The sequence below is a fragment of the Musa acuminata genome, chromosome BXJ3-8, assembly GCF_036884655.1.
Source record: "Musa acuminata AAA Group cultivar baxijiao chromosome BXJ3-8, Cavendish_Baxijiao_AAA, whole genome shotgun sequence".
Classification (NCBI taxonomy): domain Eukaryota; kingdom Viridiplantae; phylum Streptophyta; class Magnoliopsida; order Zingiberales; family Musaceae; genus Musa; species Musa acuminata.
Genome location: NC_088356.1, coordinates 3,508,297 through 3,533,039, shown reverse-complemented (window position 1 = coordinate 3,533,039; position 24,743 = coordinate 3,508,297). Strand labels below are relative to the sequence as shown.

The 24,743-nt window shown below is 43.7% G+C and overlaps 4 protein-coding genes and 1 long non-coding RNA gene across 8 annotated transcripts; 3 read left to right on the top strand and 2 right to left on the bottom strand.

Moving 5' to 3' along the window:
* The first annotated feature begins 173 nt into the window (after positions 1 to 173).
* On the top strand, positions 174 to 3,975 carry LOC135644486 (cellulose synthase-like protein G3). The gene is made up of 6 exons (XM_065162084.1): positions 174 to 743; positions 1,586 to 1,732; positions 2,094 to 2,219; positions 2,299 to 2,703; positions 2,778 to 3,125; positions 3,188 to 3,975. Exons 1-6 carry the CDS (start codon positions 201 to 203, stop codon positions 3,737 to 3,739), a joined length of 2,121 nt encoding a protein of 706 aa, XP_065018156.1. The 5' UTR covers positions 174 to 200; the 3' UTR covers positions 3,740 to 3,975.
* Positions 3,976 to 4,214: 239 nt separating this feature from the next.
* On the top strand, positions 4,215 to 8,282 carry LOC135644485 (cellulose synthase-like protein G3). Of its 2 annotated transcripts, none has more exons than XM_065162083.1 (6): positions 4,215 to 4,932; positions 5,856 to 6,002; positions 6,374 to 6,499; positions 6,603 to 7,022; positions 7,134 to 7,481; positions 7,563 to 8,282. In XM_065162083.1, the coding sequence occupies exons 1-6, from the start codon at positions 4,363 to 4,365 to the stop codon at positions 8,112 to 8,114; spliced, it is 2,163 nt and encodes a 720-aa protein (XP_065018155.1). In that variant the 5' UTR covers positions 4,215 to 4,362; the 3' UTR covers positions 8,115 to 8,282. The 2 variants fall into 2 exon arrangements, with proteins under 2 accessions (XP_065018155.1, XP_065018154.1); XM_065162082.1 differs by having other exon boundaries at positions 5,850 to 6,002.
* LOC135644487 (uncharacterized) lies at positions 4,714 to 8,636 on the bottom strand. Of its 2 annotated transcripts, none has more exons than XR_010498486.1 (3): positions 8,418 to 8,635; positions 5,792 to 6,017; positions 4,714 to 4,850 (listed from the first exon to the last, which is right to left on the bottom strand). It is a non-coding gene; the product is annotated as an uncharacterized LOC135644487 (long non-coding RNA). The 2 variants fall into 2 exon arrangements; XR_010498487.1 differs by having other exon boundaries at positions 4,844 to 4,978; positions 8,418 to 8,636.
* A 3,583-nt stretch (positions 8,637 to 12,219) lies between these two features.
* Positions 12,220 to 15,371, top strand: LOC135645537 (cellulose synthase-like protein G3). Its single transcript, XM_065164024.1, has 6 exons — positions 12,220 to 12,829; positions 13,270 to 13,416; positions 13,531 to 13,656; positions 13,734 to 14,153; positions 14,241 to 14,588; positions 14,660 to 15,371. Exons 1-6 carry the CDS (start codon positions 12,227 to 12,229, stop codon positions 15,206 to 15,208), a joined length of 2,193 nt encoding a protein of 730 aa, XP_065020096.1. The 5' UTR covers positions 12,220 to 12,226; the 3' UTR covers positions 15,209 to 15,371.
* Positions 15,372 to 19,006: 3,635 nt separating this feature from the next.
* LOC103993790 (uncharacterized) lies at positions 19,007 to 24,000 on the bottom strand. 2 transcript variants are annotated; one of them, XM_009413980.3, is made up of 11 exons: positions 23,737 to 24,000; positions 23,420 to 23,630; positions 23,153 to 23,235; positions 22,936 to 23,036; positions 22,134 to 22,229; positions 21,968 to 22,021; positions 20,988 to 21,136; positions 20,793 to 20,910; positions 19,686 to 19,773; positions 19,366 to 19,590; positions 19,007 to 19,245 (listed from the first exon to the last, which is right to left on the bottom strand). In XM_009413980.3, exons 1-10 carry the CDS (start codon positions 23,822 to 23,824, stop codon positions 19,388 to 19,390), a joined length of 1,191 nt encoding a protein of 396 aa, XP_009412255.2. In that variant the 5' UTR covers positions 23,825 to 24,000; the 3' UTR covers positions 19,007 to 19,245; positions 19,366 to 19,387. The 2 variants fall into 2 exon arrangements, with proteins under 2 accessions (XP_009412255.2, XP_065020097.1); XM_065164025.1 differs by having other exon boundaries at positions 19,007 to 19,590.
* Positions 24,001 to 24,743: the final 743 nt, after the last annotated feature.

Below are 24,743 nucleotides of genomic sequence, written 5' to 3'. Positions count from 1 at the left end.
ATTGCTGACTTGCTCACTAACACAAGAAGTGATCGCCCACTTCCCATAGCCGAAAGCAGCGAATAATACATCATCAATAATGAGTGGATTACGTCAGGCATCCATCAATCATCGAGTTGGAGGCGTGTCTATAAACGGGCATTATTACCGCCATGAGAACGCGCAGTTCGGACCGATCCTTTCGTGAAGGGGGATAGAAGATGACGGCGTTCCACGCTCTTCAAGTAAGCCGCCACGTCCTCCTCAACCGCGCCCATATGCTACTCTACTCCCTCGCCATCCTCGCGCTCCTCCGCCACCGCCTTTCCTGCCTTCTCTCCTCTTCCCGCTTCCTCCCCCTCCTCCTCGCCGAGCTGGTCCTCGCGCTCATGTGGGTCGGCTCCCAAGCCACCCGGTGGCGCCCCGTGCGTCGCCACGAGTTCCCCGACCGGCTGCTCCGTGAGGTCGACCCCGCGGCCTTCCCCGCGCTCGACGTATTCATCTGCACCGCCGACCCGCACCGGGAGCCGCCCATCAGCGTCGTCAGCACCGCCCTCTCCACCATGGCCTTCGACTACCCACCCGACCGGCTCTCCATCTACGTGTCCGACGACGGCGGCTCCGCTGTCACGCTCTTCGCCCTCATGGAAGCCTCCAGGTTTGCCAGGTACTGGTTGCCCTTCTGCAAGGAGAACGGCTTGCTCGACAGATCGCCGGAGGCTTACTTCCGATCCAACATCGGTGGAGACTCAGACAAACTGAAGGTAAAATAAGCCTTCTCTGGACTTCTTCTTCTGGTTATGCACGACATCTCCTACACACACACACATGCAAAGCCAACACTATCAGATTCTTTTCTTCTGGAATTTTACACGAATGATGTTGATCCCTACAAAATAGTAGCCGTGTGGGAGAAGGAACACAAGAAATCTTCTTTACTGTCCATGATTCAGCCTCGAGATGCTATCGTGCAATAGAATGTAAGACATGGTCGTGGCATATGATGCAATAGAATAGAAAATGGTGAGGCAAGGAGCGATGCCTTTCTCGATGCACCACCACCAACCGCATCGATCGATATCCGCCGCATCAACTGGGATGGTTTCGTGGTCGAGCTTCTCCTGCACGGCGCCACTGCTGCAGCTATCATCTGTGTTGCGCTGTTGGCAGGATTTACCCTGTTCCTCGATCCTTCCTGCACGGCGCCACTGCTGCAGCTATCATCTGTGGCATCTACCCCGAATGGCGTGCCATTATCTTCTACGACACCCATCACCGCACACTGTTATATTACGTGGCATTGTGATCGCTAGGTACAAACATTGACTGAGAAATGTCAAGCCACTCTAGGCTCGAGGAGACATCGTTGAATTGATTTTTCGGGCACCACCGAGGGCGTTCTTCTCGATATGTTTCTGTCATGCTTGGGAGTACATTCACGACAAACGCCAGTGTGCCTGATGGGTGTGTCTGACATCGACATGGTGAGCCAATCCGGCCAAGAGCTCAACAATAATGGTGCCTCGGTCGATGCCAGCCACCGAGATACGCATTTAGTAGTCCTCATGGGCTTCTTGTTGTGTGTCAACATTATTGTTGTGTGCAGGTAATGTACGAGAGCACGAAGGAGAAGGTAGAGAGGGCAATGGAGAGAGGTTACGTGGGCAATGATTTAGTCTTCGGTGCAGAAGAACGAGAGCTCTTCGAGAACTGGAAGGCGTTCACTCGCCATGACCACCCTTCCGTGATCCAGGTCATCTTCTCATCCATGTCACAATCCCAACGTAGGAGAATTACAATCTGGATTCTCATAACTCAAGTTAATAGAAATAATAATAATATTTTCATATAAATCAATTCAAGTCTTCGATTATAATTGATGTGAGACGATTACAACTCTCTCAAACTTACTTAGTATAAAAGAATAACATGAAGAATAAAAAAAACTTACAACTCTCTCTTAATTTTATTTAGTATATACTCTTTTTACTTAGCTCTGAATTTAACGGTTTTGCTAAACATTTATTATGCCGCTGAGCCTTTCCATGTGATCTGTGTAGAATAGATTCGGAATCCCAAACAGGAATCTAAAAAGATGTTGGTATCTTAAACAGGTTCTACTCCAAAGCAGCAAAGATTCGGATATCATGGGAAACCAGTTGCCCAATCTGATCTACGTCTCCAGAGAGAAACGCCCGTCTTCTCATCATCACTTCAAGGCTGGGGCTCTGAATGTCCTGGCACGTCTCTCTCTCTCTCTCTCTCTCTCTCTCTCTCTCTCTCTCTCTGACCTTTCTGAGCTTGGATTCCTCATGGCAGACGCGCGTGTCGAGCGCCATGAGCAACGCCCCGGTGATCCTGACCTTGGACTGCGACATGTACTGCAATAACCCTCGCGCTCCTCTCCACGCGCTCTGCTACTTTCTGGACCCTGCCGTCTCCGCTGACCTCGCCTTCGTCCAGTTCCCCCAGTGCTTCCATGGAATCAACGAGAACGACATCTACGCAAGCGAGTTGAAGCGTGAGTTCAGGATTACTCCAAGGGGAATGGATGGACTCCGGGGACCCGGCTACGTCGGCACCGGCTGCTTCTTCTCGCGACGCTCTTTGCATGGCACCGGCTCGCCGGCTCACCGTGGCTCGTCGGCTTCGGAGTCCGCACTCCAGAAAGCCGAGGAAGCGGCTGCCTGCTCCTTCGAACTCGGCACCAAATGGGGATCGTCGGTAACCTTCGGAGCATGTTCTTGCGATGTTGTTTCGATGATTCAAACGTGAGGTTGGTGTCTTCGATCATGCAGATTGGGTTCCGATACGGGTCGCTCGTGGAGGACTTCCACACGGGTTATCGGCTCCACTGCGAGGGATGGAAGTCCGCGTTCTGCGACCCGGCGAGGCCGGCGTTCCTCGGCGACGGGCCGAAGAATCTAAATGATGTCCTTAGCCAGTGCAAGAGATGGTGCGTGGGCCTCTACGAAGTGGCCTTCTCGAGGTTTAACCCCCTCACCTTCGGCATCACCAAGGCTTCGTTCTCGATGGGCTTAATCTATGCGCACTATGCATGTTGGGGCACGTGGTGCGTACCCATCACAGTATACGGCCTTCTTCCACCGCTAGCTCTCTTGTATCAGACGCCCCTCTTCCCCAAGGTACTCTCTCTCTCTCTCTGTTTGAGTCATGGGGATGTCTTCAACTGCTGGTCTTGTTCCAGGTCTCCGATCCATGGTTCTTCGTGTACGCCTACCTCTTCACCGCAGCCTATGGCCAAGACCTCGTCTTGTTCCTCGCAGATGGTGCGACCATCCGGAGGTGGTGGAGTGACCAGAGGATGTGGATGACCAGAGGCGTCACATCTTTTCTTTTCGCAACCATCCAGTTCGGGCTCAACCACATCGGCATATCTGCGCCGGGGTTCAACGTGACAAGCAAAGTGACGGAGGAGGAGCAGATCGAGCGGTACAAGAGAGGGGTCCTCGACCTGGGAACGCAGTCGCCGTTCTTCGTGGTACTCGGAACCGTGGCCGTCGTCAACCTGATCTCCTTGGCGGTAGGGATCACGAGGGCTGCGACGTCGGAGGGTTTCCTCGACGAGCAGTTCGCGCAGCTGTTCCTGTCGGGCTTCGTCGCCGCCAACTGCTGGCCTATCTACGAGGCCATGTTTCTGAGAAGCGATGGAGGAAGGATGCCGAGGAGCGTCACCGTCATCTCCTTGACGGTAGCAGGTCTTCTTCTCTACATGGGGTATCTCGTCTACCACGTATGAGAGACTTGTCATCATAATGGAGTAAGGTTAATGTCTACTTAATATATGTTCGATCTGAGTCAGTCAATGCCGGGCAGCTGTTGCATGGTACTATGGTTATTAAAGTCTTTGATGTACTTTAATTGAATGCACCCATTGGGTATTGTGGTGCATCGATCAGAAATAATTAGATTAAAGAAAAAAATCTTCTAAGCATAGAAACTATAATCATAATAATATTGAAATAATATTGTTAAGGCCTCGATTGATTCGATTGGACTTATCACTTTTCAGGGACAAAATTAATATTTTTTAATAAGGAAAATAAAATATGCACACAATAGAAATTAAATAATTTTTAAAGTAAATAGTTTTTATTATTTCATTTAAACTAAATATTTTGTTATCATTTCTAATACCTTAATTTTTCGTTTGGACTGAGGACTTTTCACCATTATAACTCTCTTTTTGGGCTCTCATGTCTTGATCCCGTGGGAGACGATATCTTCGATTAGATTCTCAGATCATTAAATTACGATAAAACCCCACCACCTCTCGGTGGGTGTCTCCACAAACTTCAACCCACCTCATCATCATCTTCCATTTGCTGCTGCTGCTGCTTTTGCTTCTGTGGAGCGAGGAAGATGGCGACGCACACCGCATTCCACAGTGCACAAGTGAGCCGCCTCGTCCCCTTCAACCGTGCCCACGCGCTCCTCTACTCCGTCGCCGTCCTTGCGGCCCTCCACCGCCGCCTCGCCGCCCTCCTTGCCCCCGCGACCCTCCTCTCCATCTCCGTCTCCCTCCCCCTCCTTCTCGCCGACCTCGTCCTCGCCTTCATGTGGCTCACCTACCAGGCCCTCCGGTGGTGCCCGGTGCGCCGCCGGGATTTCCCCGACCGACTCGCGCAGTCGGTCGACCCCAAGGACTTCCCCGCGATCGACGTGTTCATCTGCACCGCCGATCCCCACAGGGAGCCGCCGATGAGCGTCGCCAGCACCGCGCTGTCGGTGATGGCCTTCGACTACCCAACCGACCGGATCTCGATCTATGTGTCGGACGATGGCGGCTCGGAGATCACGCTCTTCGCCTTCATGGAAGCCTCGAGGTTCGCCAGGTACTGGTTGCCCTTCTGCAAGGAGAATGGGATCGTCGTGAGGTCGCCGGAGGCTTACTTCAGATCCAGCAATGGCGGAGACTCGGAGAAGATGAAGGTATATTCTATCACTATCTTGCACCCAATTGCACGCAGCTCAGCATCTACATTTTAAAATTAATAATAATAAAGACTCCTGATTGGTCAATTTTTTCCCTTTTTTTGAATTAATATTATCCTGTCAGGACCACTAATAATACACAACACAACAACAACACAGTGTTGCTTTGGATTGCAGGAGAAAGGACAGACATGGTGTGTGAATGGAGTCCAAAAGGAACAAGGTTTCTAAATAGTTTGGATCTATGAGGACTTTAGTTTTTGGTTTGATCCTTTCTCATTCATAAATCTGATGGATAGAAAGAGAGGCTGATGGTATTGACGTCAGGATTAGATCTATTTATGCTCATTTGTCCTGTGCAAATAAATGATACTTATCCAAGTGAGGTGGAGAAAGGGACAGTAATAATAAAAAGCAATTCCTAGACCAACATGAGGATATATTACAAGAATATATTACAGAAAGTAATAAAAACCAAATCCTAGATAAAGGCAACATGAGAATATATTACAAGCCCAGTGCTTTTGCTTTTGACTTGAATAGTTTAATAAAAAGTAAATCCTAGTCGAAGGTATTTTAGTAAGATTTGGTTTCATTTTATTCCTTTTCTTTCTTTTGAGACTGGAGAGCTCTTAGTTCTTAAAGAAAGAAACTGACTATAATTCAGCTGCTAAATATTAAGTTGAATATCTGACACAATCATTTGTTGCAAAAGGTAGATTTTGTTCTTGCACAACTAGTTGTTTGGTTTTAAGCCATTGCAACAATAGCATTTCATAAAGAAAGGAGCTACCTGATGTAACTTTTGAGAGAAAAAGAGAGCTTGTTATGAATTCAGTAGGAGGAGTTGACTTACCTGATAGGCATTCTTGAAATGTTCAAACATCTCACTTGTGAAGTTTTGTTCCTCAAAGCTGCAGATGATGTACCAAACTATGAAGGAGAAAGTGGAGACTGCTCTGGAGAGAGGTTATGTGGGCAATGATCTGCTCTCCTCCCAAGAAGAAGCTGAAGTATTCAAGAGATGGAAAGGGCTTCCCAGCCATGACCACCCATCCATGATCCAGGTCTTCTTCCAAATGCTGACAAAAAAAATGTATATAGATATCAGTTGCTGTTTGGTTAGAATAGCTAGGAAAATCTGGTTCCATGACAGACACCAATGTTGAGGATTTTTAGAACAATTGGCTTAAACTAATCCATCATAAGTTTTAAGCAATCAAGAACCTCATCGATCTCAGTTCACATTTACAATAAACATTCTGCCAAAACTGTTGATGAAATCTGCATATCTTATTGTAAAAGCCTCATCAAAGTCTACAAAGTAGTATATGTGCTAGCAAATCCTGATCATTAAGCTTTCGATAATAAAAACTGTTCAAGAACTCCAATCTCTTGTCGCATGCTCAACTAAGAAGGTTTCTTCGGTTTTGAACAGGTTTTACTCGACACCAGCAAGGATACAGATATTATGGGCAATGCATTGCCAAACGTTATCTATGTCTCCAGGGAGAAACGTCCAACATCCCCTCATCACTTCAAGGCTGGAGCCCTCAATGTTTTGGTATGTTCATCGCCACGCATCCAAAAAGATTCTAAAGTTCAGTGCATCCTCTCCTCGATCAAAACTTCATGCTAACCTTTTCCATTTTGATTCTACATTGAAGACACGTGTATCGAGCACCATGAGCAATGGCCCGATGATCCTCACATTGGACTGTGACACATACTCTAATGACCCTCGGTCTCCTCTCCGTGCACTCTGCTACTTTCTTGACCCTGCCTTGTCACCTGATCTTGCCTTTGTACAGTTCCCCCAGATCTTCCAAGGCCTTAACAAGAATGATATCTATGCGTGTGAGGTAAAGCGCCTTTATACCATTAATCCAAGGGGAAAAGATGGTCTTGGAGGGCCTAATTATGTTGGCACCGCATGCTACTTCTCACGACGGTCTTTGCAAGGCACGCCATCATCAACATCTCTGGCTCCAGGGGCCAATGATCCATTGTCTTCCGAGTCTGTACTGAGAAAAGCTCATGAAGTGGCTAGTTGCACTTATGAACCTGGCACAAAGTGGGGCTCATCGGTAATTATAGAGAAAATGTTTGCATTCTTACAATGATTGAAATGCACTTTCCTTGCTAATGAGGTCTAATACACAGATCATCCTGAATGTTTCGATTCTCCAAACCTGCAGATTGGCTTCCGTTATGGATCACTTTCAGAGGACTACCACACAGGTTATCATCTTCAGTGTGAAGGATGGAAATCTGTCTTCTGCTACCCTGCGAGGCCAGCATTCCTTGGCGATGTGCCAAAGAATCTAAATGATGTCCTTAGCCAACGCAAGAGATGGTGCGTTGGGCTGTTCGAGGTGGCCTTCTCAAGGTGTTGCCCCCTGACCTTTGGCACCGTAAAGGCTTCACTGCTAGTGGGTTTATGCTATGCACATGAAGCCTTTTGGGGTAGTTGGTGCATTCCGATAACAATATACGGTTTTCTTCCACAACTAGCTCTCATCTACGGCATCCCCTTGTTCCCAAAGGTATATGTATATGGCTTCTACCATCCTCTCTATTTTGTTTGCATTTCCAGAGGCTTCTGCTGAGATGCCTGTCTGTTTCAGGTCTCAGACCCATGGTTCTACTTGTATGCCTACCTCTTTTTCACTACCTATGGCCAAGACCTTCTTGAGTTTCTTGCAGCTGATGGAACAATGGGGAGGTGGTGGAGTGACCAGAGGATGTGGATGATCATAGGCCTCACATCTTATCTATTTGGAACAGTCCAATTTGTACTCAAGAAATTTGGCATATCTGCTCAAGGGTTCAATGTGACCAGCAAAGTCATGGAGGACGAACAGAGCAAGCGGTACGAGAAAGGGACCTTCGATTTCGGAGTAGAGTCGCCTTTCTTCGTAGTGCTTGGAGCAGTGGCCACTGTAAACTTGAGCTCTTTGGTGTTAGGGATTGCAAGAGCTGCAACGATGGAGGGGGGGTTTGATGAACTCTTTGTGCAACTGTTCTTATCAGCATTTGTCACCGCCAACTGCTGGCCTATCTACGAGGCCATGTTTCTGAGAAGCGACGAGGGGAAGCTGCCCAGGAATGTTACAGTAATCTCACTGGCATTAGCAGGTTTCCTTCACTGCATCGGATATCTCATCTTCCACAATTGAGGAAAATGCTGCTTGGTTGCATAATCAAGTTGCAATATTTGACATTGGAGAACAAAGGATCGATGAGCGCATACTAAGATTTTTGCTTGTGTAACTAAGATCGTCCTAGAAATGGCAGGATTGCAAGATCTTTCTGAGATGAAAGCAACATAAAAGATTCATTTGTTGTGCGAGGGTCAGCAAGAATGCAAGTTCTATGTGAATCTATGACAGGAAAAAACAATCGGACGAAATCCACATGGAAGTCTTAACTGAATGTTCGTCTGCTCATCATCAGAATAAGAGCATAGAGAGACCACCGACCTATTTGCTTCCCTCGCTTAGGGTTGACGTCGGAACTTGTCTACGGGACACGATCGGCGACGACGGAGACGGAACCCGGGGCTACTGGGCTGTCAACAAAACCCTCCAGCACCGGGGGACGGTCGTCTGCCTCCTCTCCCTCTATGGCCGCTGCGCCTCATCCCACGGCGGGGATGGATTAGGGATTCTACCCGTCGTCCCGGAATACCAATTTTATTATTATTGAGATATTTTTTATTAAAAATATGTCTATAAAATAATAAGCAGATCGGGCGATTTCTCTGAAAAAAATTATTTTGAGTATTTTTCAAACATTTATCCTCATTTTAATTTTTCTTGAACCATAAAAACTATCCAAATTGTCTTTTCTCCTTCACCCCTCTTCCATTGTCAATGGTCATCAGACTCGTCGTCACCTCCTCCTCCTTGCATCATCGCACTACATCATTTTCGCCAGCACTATATCATTTTTGCCACTACTCGTACGCCCTGCACCACCTCCCCTCTGCCTCGTTAGAGTCATCGCTCGTAGCCTCGCACGAGTAAGGAGGGGGTGTGAGAGTCGCTGTTGCCTATTTATTATATCATTGTCCTCTGTCTTATCGAAGTCACCGCCCATAACCCTCACATGAGGAAGGAGAGAGGGCGAAAGAGCTTTCGTCGGTCTTCTACTCCATTGTCGCCATCTGCCTCGTCAAAGTCACTCTCCCCTTCCCCTTTCTCGCACGATAACTACGAGCCCAACGAGGTAGATAATGACAACAAAGCAAATCATCGACAACAGCTCTCACAATCGAGCAGAGGATTACCGATGGCCCTCGTGCCCCCTCCTTCGTCACGTAAGAGTTATAAGTGACAGTTTCGACGAAATAGAGGGGAGGGTAGGTGATGCAATGCAAGAGGTAGTGGTAGAGATAGTGCAAGGAGGAGGAGGTGGTGATGGGTTTGACGAAATAGTCGACGACCATGATGGAAAAGGAGGGTAGCAGACGAGTAATTTAGATATTTTTGAATTAGGTTTATGGTTTGAAAGAAATCAAAATAAGGACAATTGTTTGAGGAAATATCCAAAATAAAGATATTTTTTAGGAAAATACCCTATATATATATATTATAAGTAAATTTCTGAAAAAAGTACTTTTTCTCGAGAATTCTCAAATAGACCAATTTTTTTATATAATACCCGAAATACTCTTTCCTTTCTTTTCCTATGGATCAATATATAGAGTGAATAGTTTAAGTTATAGTATTTTACACTATGCTAGAGTATTTTTAATAATATAAAAAAATAATTTAATGTAGTATAAATTTTATAAAAATTAATTATTTACACTAAGTCATAGTATCTGTAATAATATTCGAAAAACACTATAACATAATATAAAAATAAAATAATAAAATAAAATATTATTTTTAAGTAATACTCAAAATATACTGTAATGTAGATAAAAAATACTATAACAATATTTTTTATTATGTTATAATATTTTTCTAGTATTGTTGAAAATATTATAATGTAAAATAAATATAAAGTAAACAAACACTGTAACAGGAAAAATGTGGGTAAAGGGAAATAAAAAGACATAAATGGCTAGGGTTTTTCAGGTATTAGACAAAAAAATATTATTTATGAATTCTGAAAATAAAGGATGTTTATCGAAAAAAAAAATCTAAAAAGAGGGTTTCTGCGAGAATTGACTCATATATTATCCCTTCTACTATTAGCATATTCTATCTATCATTAACATCATTCAAAAACTCAAGTTAAATATATCTAAATATTATAAAAATGTAAATCGATTAAAATACCCATTTAAATATTGACATGAGTTTTCGAAAGCTATTAACAAAAATTAAAATATTAACGAAAAGAAGCTGATGGATTGGCCACAATGATATACGTGTGTGTACTTGTTATGTTTTAAATGAATATGGACAATCGCTAATTTTAAAATTAAAGGAAATATCTATAATTATTCAATTAATTCTTTTGAAGAATTAACGAAATATCGGTGTTTGTAGAAAGCCGAGCGACCAAACGAAGAGGCATATCGGCTCCTCATCTCACTCATGTGGGTTAATTATATATTATTTTTATAATTAGATTTAGACTTAATAAATTTATATTAAAATTTTTATAGTTATAAAAGTGAAATATCTAGTTCTATTTATCATAATATCATTTATTTTTATCGATTAAAGTATAAAAAATAATAAGTAAAAAAATAATTTTAATATTTCAATTGGTGGTGTCAGATTGTGATGTCACCCGGGATTGTGGGTGGTTGTTGTGGATGAAAAGAACGACGATAAGAGATGAATGACACTCTATATGTGTTCACACTTACGCAATTGTCAAGCGGCTCTTTTGCTACTCGATATCTACATCGACACCAACGTAAATGTATAGCGACGTCGTTTAGCATTTGCATGATCTCATTCGAAATTAGCATGGGTAAATCCAAAAAATAAGTATTGTAGTCTCAAGTACTCCATTAATTGAGTGCCCTCCATATTCATCCTTCTCATCATTTTCAAGTGGCACTTCCGCTTGTGGCTTCTTTGTTGCCTTTCATCATCTTATGTTGCAATCAAGAAAAAAAAAAAAGGAAGGTGGTGTTGGGCACAACGCTCAAGGTTGAAGCTTCTGTTGCATTGCGGTGGCCACGATGATGTTGTAGGAGGCTACGGTAGGGATGAGAATGTCAAAAATAGACTCGTTGGAGAAGATGATCACAATGATAATGAGGTCGAGTCCTGTCACTTCGACGAGCCACGCTGACGACTAAAGGTGCCGATAGTCCAAAGGACAAGCCGAGGAGGAGTGGGCGACAAAAATAAGGAAGAAGTTGAGGTATCACCTCTCTCTCTCTCTCTAGGGAGGATATAATGGTGGATTTCGAAAGTGATCATATGAAAAAGATCATGCAATTGTTGAGCGATCCTTTCGCCGTTTGACAACTAAATATTTCAATATAAGTTTAAGTTCGAGGATAGAAATATTAAAAAATCTCATTAATGTATTAAAAGTTACGCAGATTTAAATATCACATGTCGAAGTATTATTTTTGATGAATATTTTGGCTTAATCAAAACTCTGCAGGCAGATTCTAGTCAATCAAATGTGTCTAGTTTGTATGATATACGAGAGAAAAATATTTTCTTCACTGTTTATAAATCTTTTTAACTTTTTATTCTTAGATTTTTCGGTGATTTCGATGTGAAAATCTCTGAGTGTGATGTTATGTATATCATTTAATATAATAAAAAAGTATAATTTAGTAAAATAATATGAACGCTGATGGATGTCGAATGGCTCATCAACGCTAATGACAGGCTTCGGACGTCACCTTCGACTCAAAACACACATACCCATCGTTGTCTCTCGACTATACGTCACGTCGATCGATCAATGTGGGGCCCACCGCAAATCGAATCGGTGGTGCACGTCGCTCAGCGTCTGTGTCATCCTTGACGTGTCGAACACTCCATCGAATTTTCTATACGTCCGTGCAATTTTAATCGCTCGATTATTGGGCGGGTCCGTCGATTCGATTGGATCACCAGTGGGATCCAAACATGTCATGGATTCCAATTAGATTCTAAACCAAACCCAACTTAGAACTCGCTTGCCTACTCCCCAATTATATATGTCCATTGCTCGTTTATTGGTTGGGTCCGTCGATTCGATTGGATCACCAGTGGGATCCAAACACGTCATGGATTCCAGTTAGATTCTACACCAAACCCAACTTACTTAGAACTCGCTTGCCTACTCCCCAGTTTTGTCTCTATGACCAATTTAACGTATGCATATATCCATCTCGGTGTGGGTTCGAGTGGGGGGAGAGAAGAAGATGACGGGCAAAACTTTCCACGCTCTGCGAGTGAGCTCCTTCGTTGCCTTCAACCGCACCCATGCGTTCCTCTACGCCCTCGCCATCCTCGCCCTCCTCCGCCACCGCCTCGCCTGCCTCATCTCCTCCCCTTCCCTCCCCCTCTCCGCCCTCTTCCTCGCCGATCTGGTCCTCGCTGTCATGTGGGTCGCCTCCCAGGTCTTCCGGTGGCGCCCCGTGAGCCGCCAGGAGTTCCCCGACCGGCTTCTCCGGGAGGTCGGCTCCGACGGCTTGCCGGCTCTTGACGTGTTCATCTGCACCGCTGACCCGCACAAGGAGCCGCCCATCAGCGTCGTGGGCACCGCTCTCTCGGCGATGTCCTTCGACTACCCCACCGACCGCCTCTCCATCTATGTGTCCGACGACGGCGGCTCCGCCGTCACTCTCTTCGCGTTCATGGAGGCGGCCAGGTTTGCCAGGCACTGGCTGCCCTTCTGCAAGCAGAACGGCCTCCTCGAGAGGTCACCGGACGCTTACTTCAGATCCAACAAGGGTGGAGACTCGGAGAAGATGAAGGTAATATAATAATAATAATTATTATTATAATTATTATCTTCTTCAGATCCATCAAAGGTGCGTTCTTTGTCGGATGGTATAGCTTCTTCCATAGTGCTGTAGATGAGACGATTAGTTTCCGTCCTTTCTTCTACTGCATCAAATATATGCATTGCCACATTATTTCTTTCCGCTGCAATCAATCTTGAGGGCCAATTTGGTGCCCTGAGAAAGGAGCAATCATTTGGCATCACTTGGTAAATCATCAATAATTCTACGTGTGACAGACACCTATGGCGACAGGTAACATCAGAGCTAGTGGAAGTCCTCTCGCTTGCTTATGGGGCGTGTCAATAATTGCTGATACTATATACTCCTCTACAGCCCATTGAATCATGAATAGAATAATCTTGTTTATAATGATCGAACAAAGTGATTCTATGGGTTCTTGAATGCCGCAGATGATGTATCTGACAATGAAAGAGAAAGTAGAAACGGCACTGGAGAGAGGCTATGTGAGCAATGATCTGCTCTCCTCCGGAGAAGATGATGAGCTTTTCGAAAGGTGGAAAGGATTCACCCGCCATGACCATCCTTCTGTCATCCAGGTCTTCTTTTACTACAGACAAACAAAATTGAGATTTGTGGCCATTTCCTCGAAGTAGATGCTGCTGTTCATCGTGCTTCGAAGCATCCAACTTATCTCTTGTTGTCTTCTACAGGTTTTGCTTGAGGGGAGTAAGGATTCAGACATCACCGGGAACGCATTGCCGAACCTCATCTATGTTTCCAGAGAGAAACGCCGAACCTCTCATCATCACTTCAAAGCAGGGGCTCTCAATGCTCTGGTACGTCTGGCGCATCCAAAGGATCTATGTATCACGGTTCTACGTTGATCATTTTCTTGTTGATTCGTGCGCTGCAGTTGCGTGTGTCGAGCACCATGAGCCATGCCCCGGTGATCCTCACCTTGGACTGCGACACCTACTGCAGCGACCCCCGGTCTCCTCTCCGCGCGCTCTGCTACCTTCTTGACCCTGCCTTGTCCTCCAACCTTGCCTTCGTCCAGTTCCCGCAGCGCTTTTACGGGATCAACAAGAACGACATCTATGGAGGCGAGATAAAGCGGCTGTACACGATCACCGCGAGGGGAAAAGACGGGATCTTAGGACCCAGCTATTTCGGCTCCGGCTGCTTCATCTCGCGACGCTGTCTGCAGGGCATCCCTTCATCGCCATCGCTGGCTCAAGAAGCCCGTGTTCCATCGTCGTCGGAATCTGTTCTGAGAAAAGCTCATGAAGTGGCCGGTTGCACCTATGAGCTCGGCACGAAATGGGGCTCAGTGGTAACAGAGCAGATGCTGTTGCTTAGGAGTACTCCTAACGGAGAGTTCGCCGGAGTGTTGTGCTGATATGTGTCTGTGATGCTGCAGATGGGCTTCCGCTACGGGTCGCTGGTTGAGGATTACTACACGAGCTTTCGCCTCCACTGTGAAGGATGGAGGAGTGTCTTCTGCAACCCCGTGAGGCCGGCATTCCTCGGCGACGTGCCGAAGAGCCTGAACGATGTGCTTGGGCAGTGCAAGAGATGGTGCGTGGGGCTCTTGGAGGTCGGCTTCTCGAGGTACAGCCCCCTCACCTTCGGTACCACCAACGCCTCCTTGCTTGCCGGCTTAGGCTACGCATATGATGCCTTTTGGGGCATTTGGTGCATTCCCGTCACGACGTACGGTCTTCTTCCACAACTGGCTCTCATCTGTCAGACGCCCCTCTTTCCCAAGGTATGCACACGCGCACTCTCTCTCGCCCTCCTTACTTCATGGTGATGGCTTCATGCTGGGTGTTGTTTCAGGTCTCCGACCCATGGTTCTACTTGTACGTCTACCTCTTCACTGCAGCCTATGGCCAAGACCTCGTCGAGTTCCTTGCGGACGATGGGACCATCGGGAGGTGGTGGAGTGACCAGCGGATGTGGATGATCAAAGGCGTCACAGCTTATCTCTTCGGTTCCATCCAATTCGCGCTGAAGAAGATTGGGATATCAGCGGCCGAGTTCAACGTGACCAGCAAAGTGATGGAGGACGAGCAGTGTGAGCGGTACGAGAGGGGAGCCTTCGACCTCGGAGTGCAGTCGCCGTTCTTCGTGGCACTGGGCACCGTGGCCGTCGTGAACCTGAGCTCCTTGGTCGTAGGGATCGCGAGAGCTGCGACGACGGAGGGGTTCCTCCATGAACAGTTTGCGCAGCTGTTCTTGTCGGGATTCGTCGCCGCCAACTGCTGGCCGATCTACGGGGCCATGTTTCTGAGAAGCGATGGAGGGAGGATGCCGAGGACTATCACTGTTATCTCATTGACAGTCGCAGGTCTCCTCCTCATGGGATTTCTCGTCTTCGACGTCTGAGAGTACCCGTGCAACTTGGCAGAAGACCATTAACGCAGCTGTGGTGTTTGGTCATATGGAAAAAGCTTGGATATCTGTGTCAACGTCAATAGTCAATATTGAATCATCATGCGAACATTTTAGATATATACTGCGTAAATATTATAAAAAGTATTTGCCTATATATATATATATATATATATATAACGTTGCTCTTTTACTATTGTCTGGAAGGGGCCCACTTCTGTTGTGGGGCCGATTTCTTGGGTGAAGCCATTAGAAGCTCCGTCTTTTGACCGTTTCGGAGCTCCGTGTTGTTTTCCTGCTGTAACGGCAGCAGTGGTCTCGTCTCTGCCGTCTCTCCTCCGGCGGCTGAACATGTCGCTCGTTCTTATCTCGGGTTCTTCTCGTCCTATCCCGGTTCTATTTTCCGATCGCCCGGGCCGTCTCCTGGAGCTCGGAGCACCGGGCGGGGGCCGTCGGTTTGAGCCCTAACGCCAGATTTCTCGGGCTCATTCTTCGAGGGAGGGGGACGGCCCCCCTGCTGCCGCCGTGGCGGTGGAGGATAAGGATGAGCCGCAGTGCGATCCAGGCCCGACATTGCCCTCAGACCGCGATACTAGGAGGTAATCCTTTCTCCCTCCCTCGCGTTTGAATTCACTAGTGCAGTTCTTTTTCCCCATTTGCTATGCTTTCTCCTCGGTTTTCCTACCATCATTATGTAGCATTAGTGTGTTGACACCTTCAGTTGTGGAAAGTAGATGAAACCTAGGGAAATAGATCAATCATTGAAGGCGTTGGCAAAAATGTTATGCTTCTTCTTGGAAAGGTGCTGTTTTTGTTGAGGTAATATTACAATGTTGGAGAACTACTGCAAATCAGATGCTTTGTGTTATGTCTTAATCTAGAACTAAGAACAATCAAGAATAGGTCTTACGGGTTCATGAGACATCCATTGTTAGGAGGCTTCCACCATGGTGAGGTGTGGGAACGAGAAGTGTTAGCTTTACCCATTTGAATGGAGAGATTGTTTCAGAATTAAAGAACTATATATGCATAATTGAGTTTGCGTGGATGGTAAATCAAGAACATAGCTTAAGAATTGAGGTTGAAGGACTGAAAATATTCCTGTCGATCTATGCTAAAACAAGCACATCGGCCAGAACTGGTCAGTGTTGTATTTCCTGCTGGATGATAGTTTCTAATTGGTGTATGTTCCGACCTCTATGTAAGATATATGTCGCTATTCTTTAAAGATGTGTTCTTCTTGGCTCACATAAGTGCGCATTATTGGTATGTAGCTTTGAATTTGAACATATGCAACAACACATTGTTGTCTATATTCACCACCCATATAACTACAATTTTCTCCATTCATTTCCTTTTTTGGCCTTTGCAACCTTGGTGCCTGGAGTACTCTATTTGGAAAATACCAAGAGAATTTCTCTTACTCTGCATCTTCACTTGATTTCCCTTGGAAAAGGGAAATTGTTTGTGTTGGTCTTAGCAATTAGTACATCTAGGTTACCTACCGCCTTCTTGTTTTAGGTAAAAGAAGAAGGTCTACTGATCTTGGTTAGTTTGGTTACTACTCAGATCCTCTGAAGATCCATTCGCGTAGAATTAGCGTTAAGTAGGTCATCTATGACTATGACTCCTTTTGACGATCCTAGTTACTTGCTTCATGTCGCTTCGATACCTGCGTTGGGAACACAGATAATCCTCAAGTTCGCTGTGCAAAAAAGTATGCCTAGGTGTGAACTCGGTCTCCATGCTTCGTAATCAATAAGTTGCGTTTTAGTGTCTATCCTCTTTGAAAGCTTAAGCTATACAAAAGTAACACAACACACATTTCTCTTGCATGTATATATTTTCTCTTTCAGTTTTTGCTTCTGATCTTAAGTCCGGACAAGGAGACATTAGATTTGTTTTTCAAAGGTGAACCCTTCTTCTTGAATCTCTTCTTCCATCTTCTAGATTAGTTTATATATGTTTTCTTTGAGTATGCACTTTAAGGGTTTTTGAGCTTTTGTAGTTCATTAATATAAAACTTTAGAATGTAAAATTCTATATAAGAAGGTCATGGAAACTTGCAGTTTATGCTCTCCTTTATGATTGGATCTCATAATCAATCAGTATATATTATCTTGGGCAAGCTTGCTGAACTTTATAATCAATTGTTGAGACTACGTAAATCTTTGTTTCCCCCAGTATATATATCTATGCATTGCCTTGTTTCCACCATCCATGAAATGATCTGTTGCAGTATATGTCACGGTTGCTTGTTGCAGGAGGTGGGAAGGGGTGGTATCCCGGAACAAGGCTGGGGAGCGCGGCACCTACATCGATAGCATATACCTCCTCCTCACCTACTACACGAAGCCTGAATCCATGGCTGGTGGACGATGATGTGATGCGGTGATCAAACTTTAAGGTTAAGGAAGAGGAAGTATTAATGTCTTTCCTGATCAGAGGGCAAGAACTAAGATCTTTGTTCATCAGCAGAAAAGAATAACCTTTGTGCACCAACAGGTCTGTTCTTTCCAATTTTCTAACTATTCTTCTGGGGCTGATGGATTTGGTTTAATGATTCATTTTGAATCAAAGTGCAGACTGACTCGTCACAAATCTTGATATGTCTCGACGGTCCATAATAAACTGTGCATCAGAAAATGGGAAGCTTGTGATGCTGTTTGGGCCGGTCTGGCCCACTAGGAGGCCTGAGCCGGCCGTACCCACTTAAACGGAATTGGCTTCGAGGAATATTCGCTTGCTCGAGGAATATCCGGTATCCCTTCACGAAGGCGGCATCTACTCACTGCCTTCCATACCATTTCATCTGCCGATTCTTCTTTTCTCTCTCTCGTTCGCGTGCTCGCTTATCTCGGAGTTCCTTCGGATCCAGGTAAGTTGAATTTGCCCTTAAAACACTTTGCTGCTCGTTCTTGTCTTCTTCTTTCTTTGATCGTTCTTTTCTTTTTGGAGCAAGGATGCGATCTAATTGATCGTGTCATTCTTGTACATCGGACTATTGATCGTCCACCGAAGATACACCTCCATCAATAAGAAAGTAGGACCGGCGAGACTTGTTTTTTGATTGAATGATTGGAGCAGTTGATGTTCCGTCCCAATCCTTTTCGATTATTGATGTAGTCTGCCAAAAGCTCGAGAGCTAATTACGTTAAATTAAATTTGGTTGAGTTTAATTTTGTATGACTCACGATTACATAAACTATCTATCTAAAGCTAGTTGTATTATTTCTCTTTTATTGTTTTACTGGCAATTGAATTTGTTTGGAGCAGAGCAGTTAGACACCAAAGATAAGAGCTCGAGATAGTTTCTTGTTTTAGGATAATGACTTTTATCTTAAAAGTGTTCCATTTTTTGCAGAAGAAATTGTGAAACATTTAGGAACATTATTGTTATTCTTTTGGCTTGCTAGTTCTTGGAAAAACAAGTGTCGAGGGGAGTCAATTGCAGAGGTGTAGAAATTAGGTAACTTAGCTTGCTGATTCAAAGTGTCTAAACAAAAAATATCAGTTCGGACAAGGTGTATAAATATGTAAATGTTTCACATTCTCACCCATGCTGCAACTTAAAATCAGTGGTTTAGATTACCATGATACAACATTACTAACAAAGTGGCATTGTTTAAGATGATCCATCCTGAACAATGTAACTCCTTCCTGCATATTGGTTATTACACTGAAAGTTTCAAATTTCCATGAGGAATATTTGCTAAGTAACCTTAGCTTTCCAATCATGCTAACATAATTCAAGAATTGCAGGAAGAATGAATCAACCAGTTGGCACTTCACTTCAAGCACAACTCAGAGTCAATGAACTTCTTTTATTCAAAGGAAACAATCACACAGCAACAGTTAAGTTTTGGATTACAGTTGAGATGTCACTGAGTGGTTGAATGATGGTGCCATAATTCAGGCACATGAATTATCTTGTCAGTGCTTTTTTTGCTTGTTATGTAGAGTCTATATCCAAACATCACACACTTTTTTCATATTTTTTATTCCTCGATGGCTGCTGCCTCCAAGATTTCCTGCCAAACCAAATTGGGTGAATCATGGAGCTTAAATTCTACTCAGCAGCTTGTTGTTCACAAAATGTGAAGGAAGCAGTAGGCACATGATTGATAAAAATCGAGTAGATGCCTGCTTACACCATAGAATGTCGGTTCAATGTTATGAACTGGAGGCTGCAACTTTAACTGGCTTCATGGTCTTGAGAATACCCCTCATGTGCTCATATCCCATTATAAAAAACCCAATGCAATAAAGGAAACTGAGTTGTAGCTTCCCTAGTAAGTTATAAACGGCTAGAAGATTGCTTGCCACACCATTGTTCTTGTTGGTCAATGTCAATGGAGTTCCTATCATGAGCCATCCTGCCAAGCCAGTAGAGTAATAAAATGATTGATTTAGTTGCTAATGGGGGGGGAAAATGCTTATCAATATCGAGATTATTGTGCTTTGTGCTCACCGGCTTGCTTCTCTTGCATGTTGGACCACTCTTCAGGCTGAAGCTTGGATTTTGAAGCATTTATCAGCTCCAAAAGAGAAAGAATAACCTGCAAGGACAGCATTAGCTCTAGGTTTTGTTTGGCAATCAAGATTCAAAGTCCCAGAAAACCTTTCTTTCACAATTACTTTCAAGTTACAAACATTTTTTTCCTCAAAGCTTCTGTAGGTATGATTTTTTTTCCTCAGATTATTTATTGTTTGGCATTACATCAGTGTAAGAAGGTCCATATTTCTAGCCTAAATAACTCTGCAAGGTCACTCACAATGTGTAATTCTCTATTCTTCCTGCAATTTGCAATTCCTAGGAATCACTTTCTTCTTCACCGAGGATCATTACGAGTGTTGCACTTGATGAACCTAGAAAAAGCTCATTGTCTTGATGGATCGTCTAGTTGTGACTGTAAAGACTTGCTCATCAACAACGTCCAAGTATGAAATTCTGTAATGTTAGCAAACCCGAATGATATTTTGTGATGTCAAAGTATGATTTTTTATTTATGAAACTTACATTGTCTACCAAACCTCACTACTTCCCATGCCTGAGTTAACATGGGGACAAAACCAAAAACCATGCAGACCATAGCCCAAAATGGACAAATAGCTTGCAGACCCCAATGTCCAAAGTCATGACAACAAAATCCATGATAGCATGTCTTCCTCCATTACAGTCAACATTACAAGTTCAAGATTTGTTATCAGAATATTTGGCAAATTTAGTCCAAATATTACAACCAGATCAGATAGTTGCAAAAGAACTCAGACTAACAAGGTCCTTATATGTTACTTTTCCATTGCTGCTCATGCTACATTGGTCTGTGATTTTTAGGGCAATAAAATATGAGGTACATTCTTAAAAGAGACCTGATATATATATAGTAGGGGCCAGAACACAGCTGATTCCAAGAATTATCATCCTCTGAAGCCCGAGTAGGTTTTACGGATAGTTATTGAATATAATAAATAAGAGTTGACCACATTTCACAGGTTATACTAGTGCGATGAAACCATAAAATTCGAGTAAAAACAAATAGTTAAGCCTGAAGTCTTTCTTACAGATGATTCATACCTCATCTGGTCTTTCATGGCTCACTAAATGTCCACCATGAAGTTCCACCATTCTTGCAGCAGGTTGCAGCTTCTCTGCAAGTCTTCGTGCATGATCTAATTGAGCAATGATATCATACCTAAAAGTATATCATACTTGTCATGATCTTGTCATGCTCCTTCAACAAATAGGAGAGAATATATGATGAGTACAAACCTTCCATGTACAACTGAAATCAGGAACCCAGATGAACGAATTGTGTCGAGCTCTTTAGATGCCATCTTATGGTTCCAGCAAGCATTAACTTGGCCTTCAAAACCACAGTTTGATTGCATTCCGCTTGATGAAATAGCTTTTATGTAATCCTGAAGTAACCAAAAATTTGTAAGAGCTATCGTAAGAGCAAATGCACATCACATAAATTAAAAAAATTGAATGATAAATGTGCAGGGAGATGCATCAAGCTTGCTCACTAGAGAACAGCAGTGGGTATCAGTAATGAAGCATTTTATAGTAATAACAGACATCGTGATCAGAACAAAAACTTGTTTTCATCATGATTAAATGCTCGGTCAATTATCAGTAATAAAAGAGAAGGTAACACTCGGACCAAAGCAAGCTGATAAGTACAATGTTTCACTCAGGTGGAAAGGCAAATAATTTCCATAAGCTCAATATTTGTTTGCCAGTTAGAAATAAAGCTTTGAACTCATCATATACAAAACATAGATGATAGTATCATAAAATCAAGATTTTAATTCCTTACCATAACTCATTGACCCAAGTGTATTTCCTAACCATTATCCTTAGAGGTGATTTACAGGACATCTATGTGTTTCTTTTTCAATGAAAGATTTGGGTACCAATCAGTTTCTATTTCACTTTCAGATATCTGCCAAATCTATCTATAGAAATCTGATCAACGTAGGCTGGAACTGTTTTCTTCTTGTCTTTTGTGATTCCATCTATTCAACTCAGACTATAACTGGAGTCAGTATTGGTTTTCACATTTCCTTTTGTTCAATCATAGTGCTTCAAGATAGATCTCCATGGTACATCTCTCTTAAACTACACACGAAGCATCCTGAGTCCACTTTAGTTATTATATCTTTCAAACACTTCCAACTCACTGGAAATATGAAAAGAGCTCATGAACAAACTCAGTATTTCCTTTTAAATATAGCAACTCCACTTACTTGATAAAGTATGTCCCTTCTTGTACATGATCCAACATATTCATCAAGAAATCCCTACATATAACAGAAAACACACTTACAAATTAAGGCCAATTATTAACTTGGAAAACAAAAGACCTTTAGAATTAATTTGACAAAAGCATAAAACACAACCTTTCTTACTCACCTTTGTGTAATGAGTTTCCAAATCAACAATAGCTCTTTGCTCTGGTGTTTTCGCTCTGAAGAAACGATATGCTAGGGATATCATCTGCCGATCAATCTACATTTGAAGAGAACACATTTTGACTAATCGATGTTTGCAATGTCTCCAATGAAGTATGAAAGATTGAACTATATGGCTCAGTAGAACAGCTATCATGGAACAACATAGTATAATTCATGATACTATGCAGGATGTTTTGGAAGTAAATGTTCCTTGCAATAGTGCACAATAAGGTTAATTTAACTATGCAAAGGTGAAGTCCTTAAGACTACTGGAAACCTTGTCTGGGTCCATGATGACCAACATAGGTACATGTTTTAGAAACCAGTGTTGCTGCCATACTTAGTATCACTAGCAATTAGCTACACATGTAAATGTGGTTCAATATAATTGTATAGTAGGGAGTCTAATACAGAAGCACACAAACTTGCTAAGTTACATCAGGTTTTGGAGTGATTTGATGTCTTCTAATGTACCTACTATTCCAGTTGTTTGTTGTTATAAAGGACCATAATAGTATCACTATAAATAACTGGCAAACAGACCAAAAAAGAAAATTTTAGAATCATCATCGATATCCAAAGTAAATAATTAAATAAATGAATGAAAGACTGATTTTATATTTAGGAAATTTTAGAATTAATACATTTAGGTTTAATGTTCCACATTGAGATAAGAAATCAACTGAAGCAATCGAAACCTTTCTCAACAGGAAGAAAAGAGCAAGGTTTATAGGAGCTAAAAGGCGTGAGAAGATAGATACCTTTGGTAAGCACTCAAAACCACCTCCAGTGACATTGAGCAAGGCCAAGGAGCATACCCTGTCAGGCGCCATGGCTGCCAATTTGCAAGCAATCATTGCCCCTGATCTCAACCAAACACAGATTGCAACAAAATGTGTGATCAGGCAACCGTATGCCAAAAATTACAGATGTGTATCATCATGAATCCATTCTATCGACAACGACGACTCAACTCACCCATGGAGTGACCAAAGACATGAGCTTTCTTCCAGCCTATATGATCCAGTAGGGCAAGGGCATCCTTTGCCATGATACTTGTTCTGCGATCCAGCGGGACAATGGATAAAATCTTTGCAATCGTTTTTAATATAGATGATATGAATCAAAATACCAAATTAGCCCTACATAAAGCCCAAACATTAATGAAAAGATCTAATTTCTTCCCCAACACACACAATTACAGAGATAGGATTAGGAGGAGGAGGAAGAAGAGGAGGAGCATACGTGTATTCGGCTCTATTGGTGGGCACGGAGCTCCGGCCCATCCCACGGTTATCGAAGCAGCACACCTCGATCCCCTCCTGCGCCTCCCGATCGCGGACGTCCAATCCCTCATCGCCGACCGCTGCCACCGCATCCTCGTCGACGTTGGCCCCTGCCGCTCCCGTCAACCCCTTTACTTGGGGTCTCCACGACTCGTGCGTCCCCGCCAATCCTACATCCAATCCCAAAAACCAAATAAGACTCCACATCAGGATCCAATCTTTAGCCCCAGCCAGGCAAAGCTCCCCATCCCTCATCCAGACACTGCAAAGATCTACCGGTAATAAGGAGGACTTTGGTGCTCCCGTGCCCAAATCTCTTGTAGAAAATCCTCGTCCCGTTCTCGCTCGAATCACAAAAAGGCATCTTTCTTCCGCCCCGATCTCACAGAAACAGGTATCCCTTAAAAATCGGAATACCGATTTCTTTAACCTATCTAATCGAGAGAAAAATAATGAAGCAATTGGATCGCGAGACGGAGGAGAAGATGAAGAAGAGATGGAAGGCCGGCTAAAAACGCGGCGGCTCTTCTGTTCGCGTCCGGGGAGGGTTGCAGTTATAGCGCGTGTTACGGGATCACTACGCGGACACGTGGATGGACACGGGTGAATCCGGTCGGTTTGTGGCGGGAAGGGTTGGGATCGGAAGCTGGATGCCGTCGATGCTTTCGATCACCAGCCTCCATCATCTGATGCTCACCTTTGAGCCGTTGGATCATCAGAGATATTAGTGGAGCTTATCTTTAAATATATTTTTAATTTGCATAGTTGCTCGAGTTAGAAGAGTATGCAAATATTTGAAATATTTCTAAGATTTATATATTCAGAAAAAAAATCCAAATACCATTCAAAGTTATTACCTGATAATAAAATAGTGTAGATTAGATTAGGGGACTTCTTTACAGGAGGAGGGAGAAGACACAAACGATAAAAATGTGGACTGTTATTCCTGTACTGATATGGGGCCCACGAGGAGGTGGCGCGGTGGGGCGTTGTGCGCTGGGATGCATAATTAATAGGGGAATTGGCGTGGTCGCCGCGGTTGACCGAGTTAGATCTGACTTCATAGTCGCCGTGAAATTGACAGAAGGAGATGCAAAGCAGCCGCCAGACCGAGATTAGACGGCTCATGATTCCAAGATTGGACCGGCCATGATCATGACGAAAACGGGGCCACCACAATCAAGATTGGTTGGTTGGGTTGCTCGTTTAATTATTAAGTGGGATCTAATAGGGCCTAATTTTAGTGAAGATTAACCGTAAATCCATTGCATAAAATTAATGTG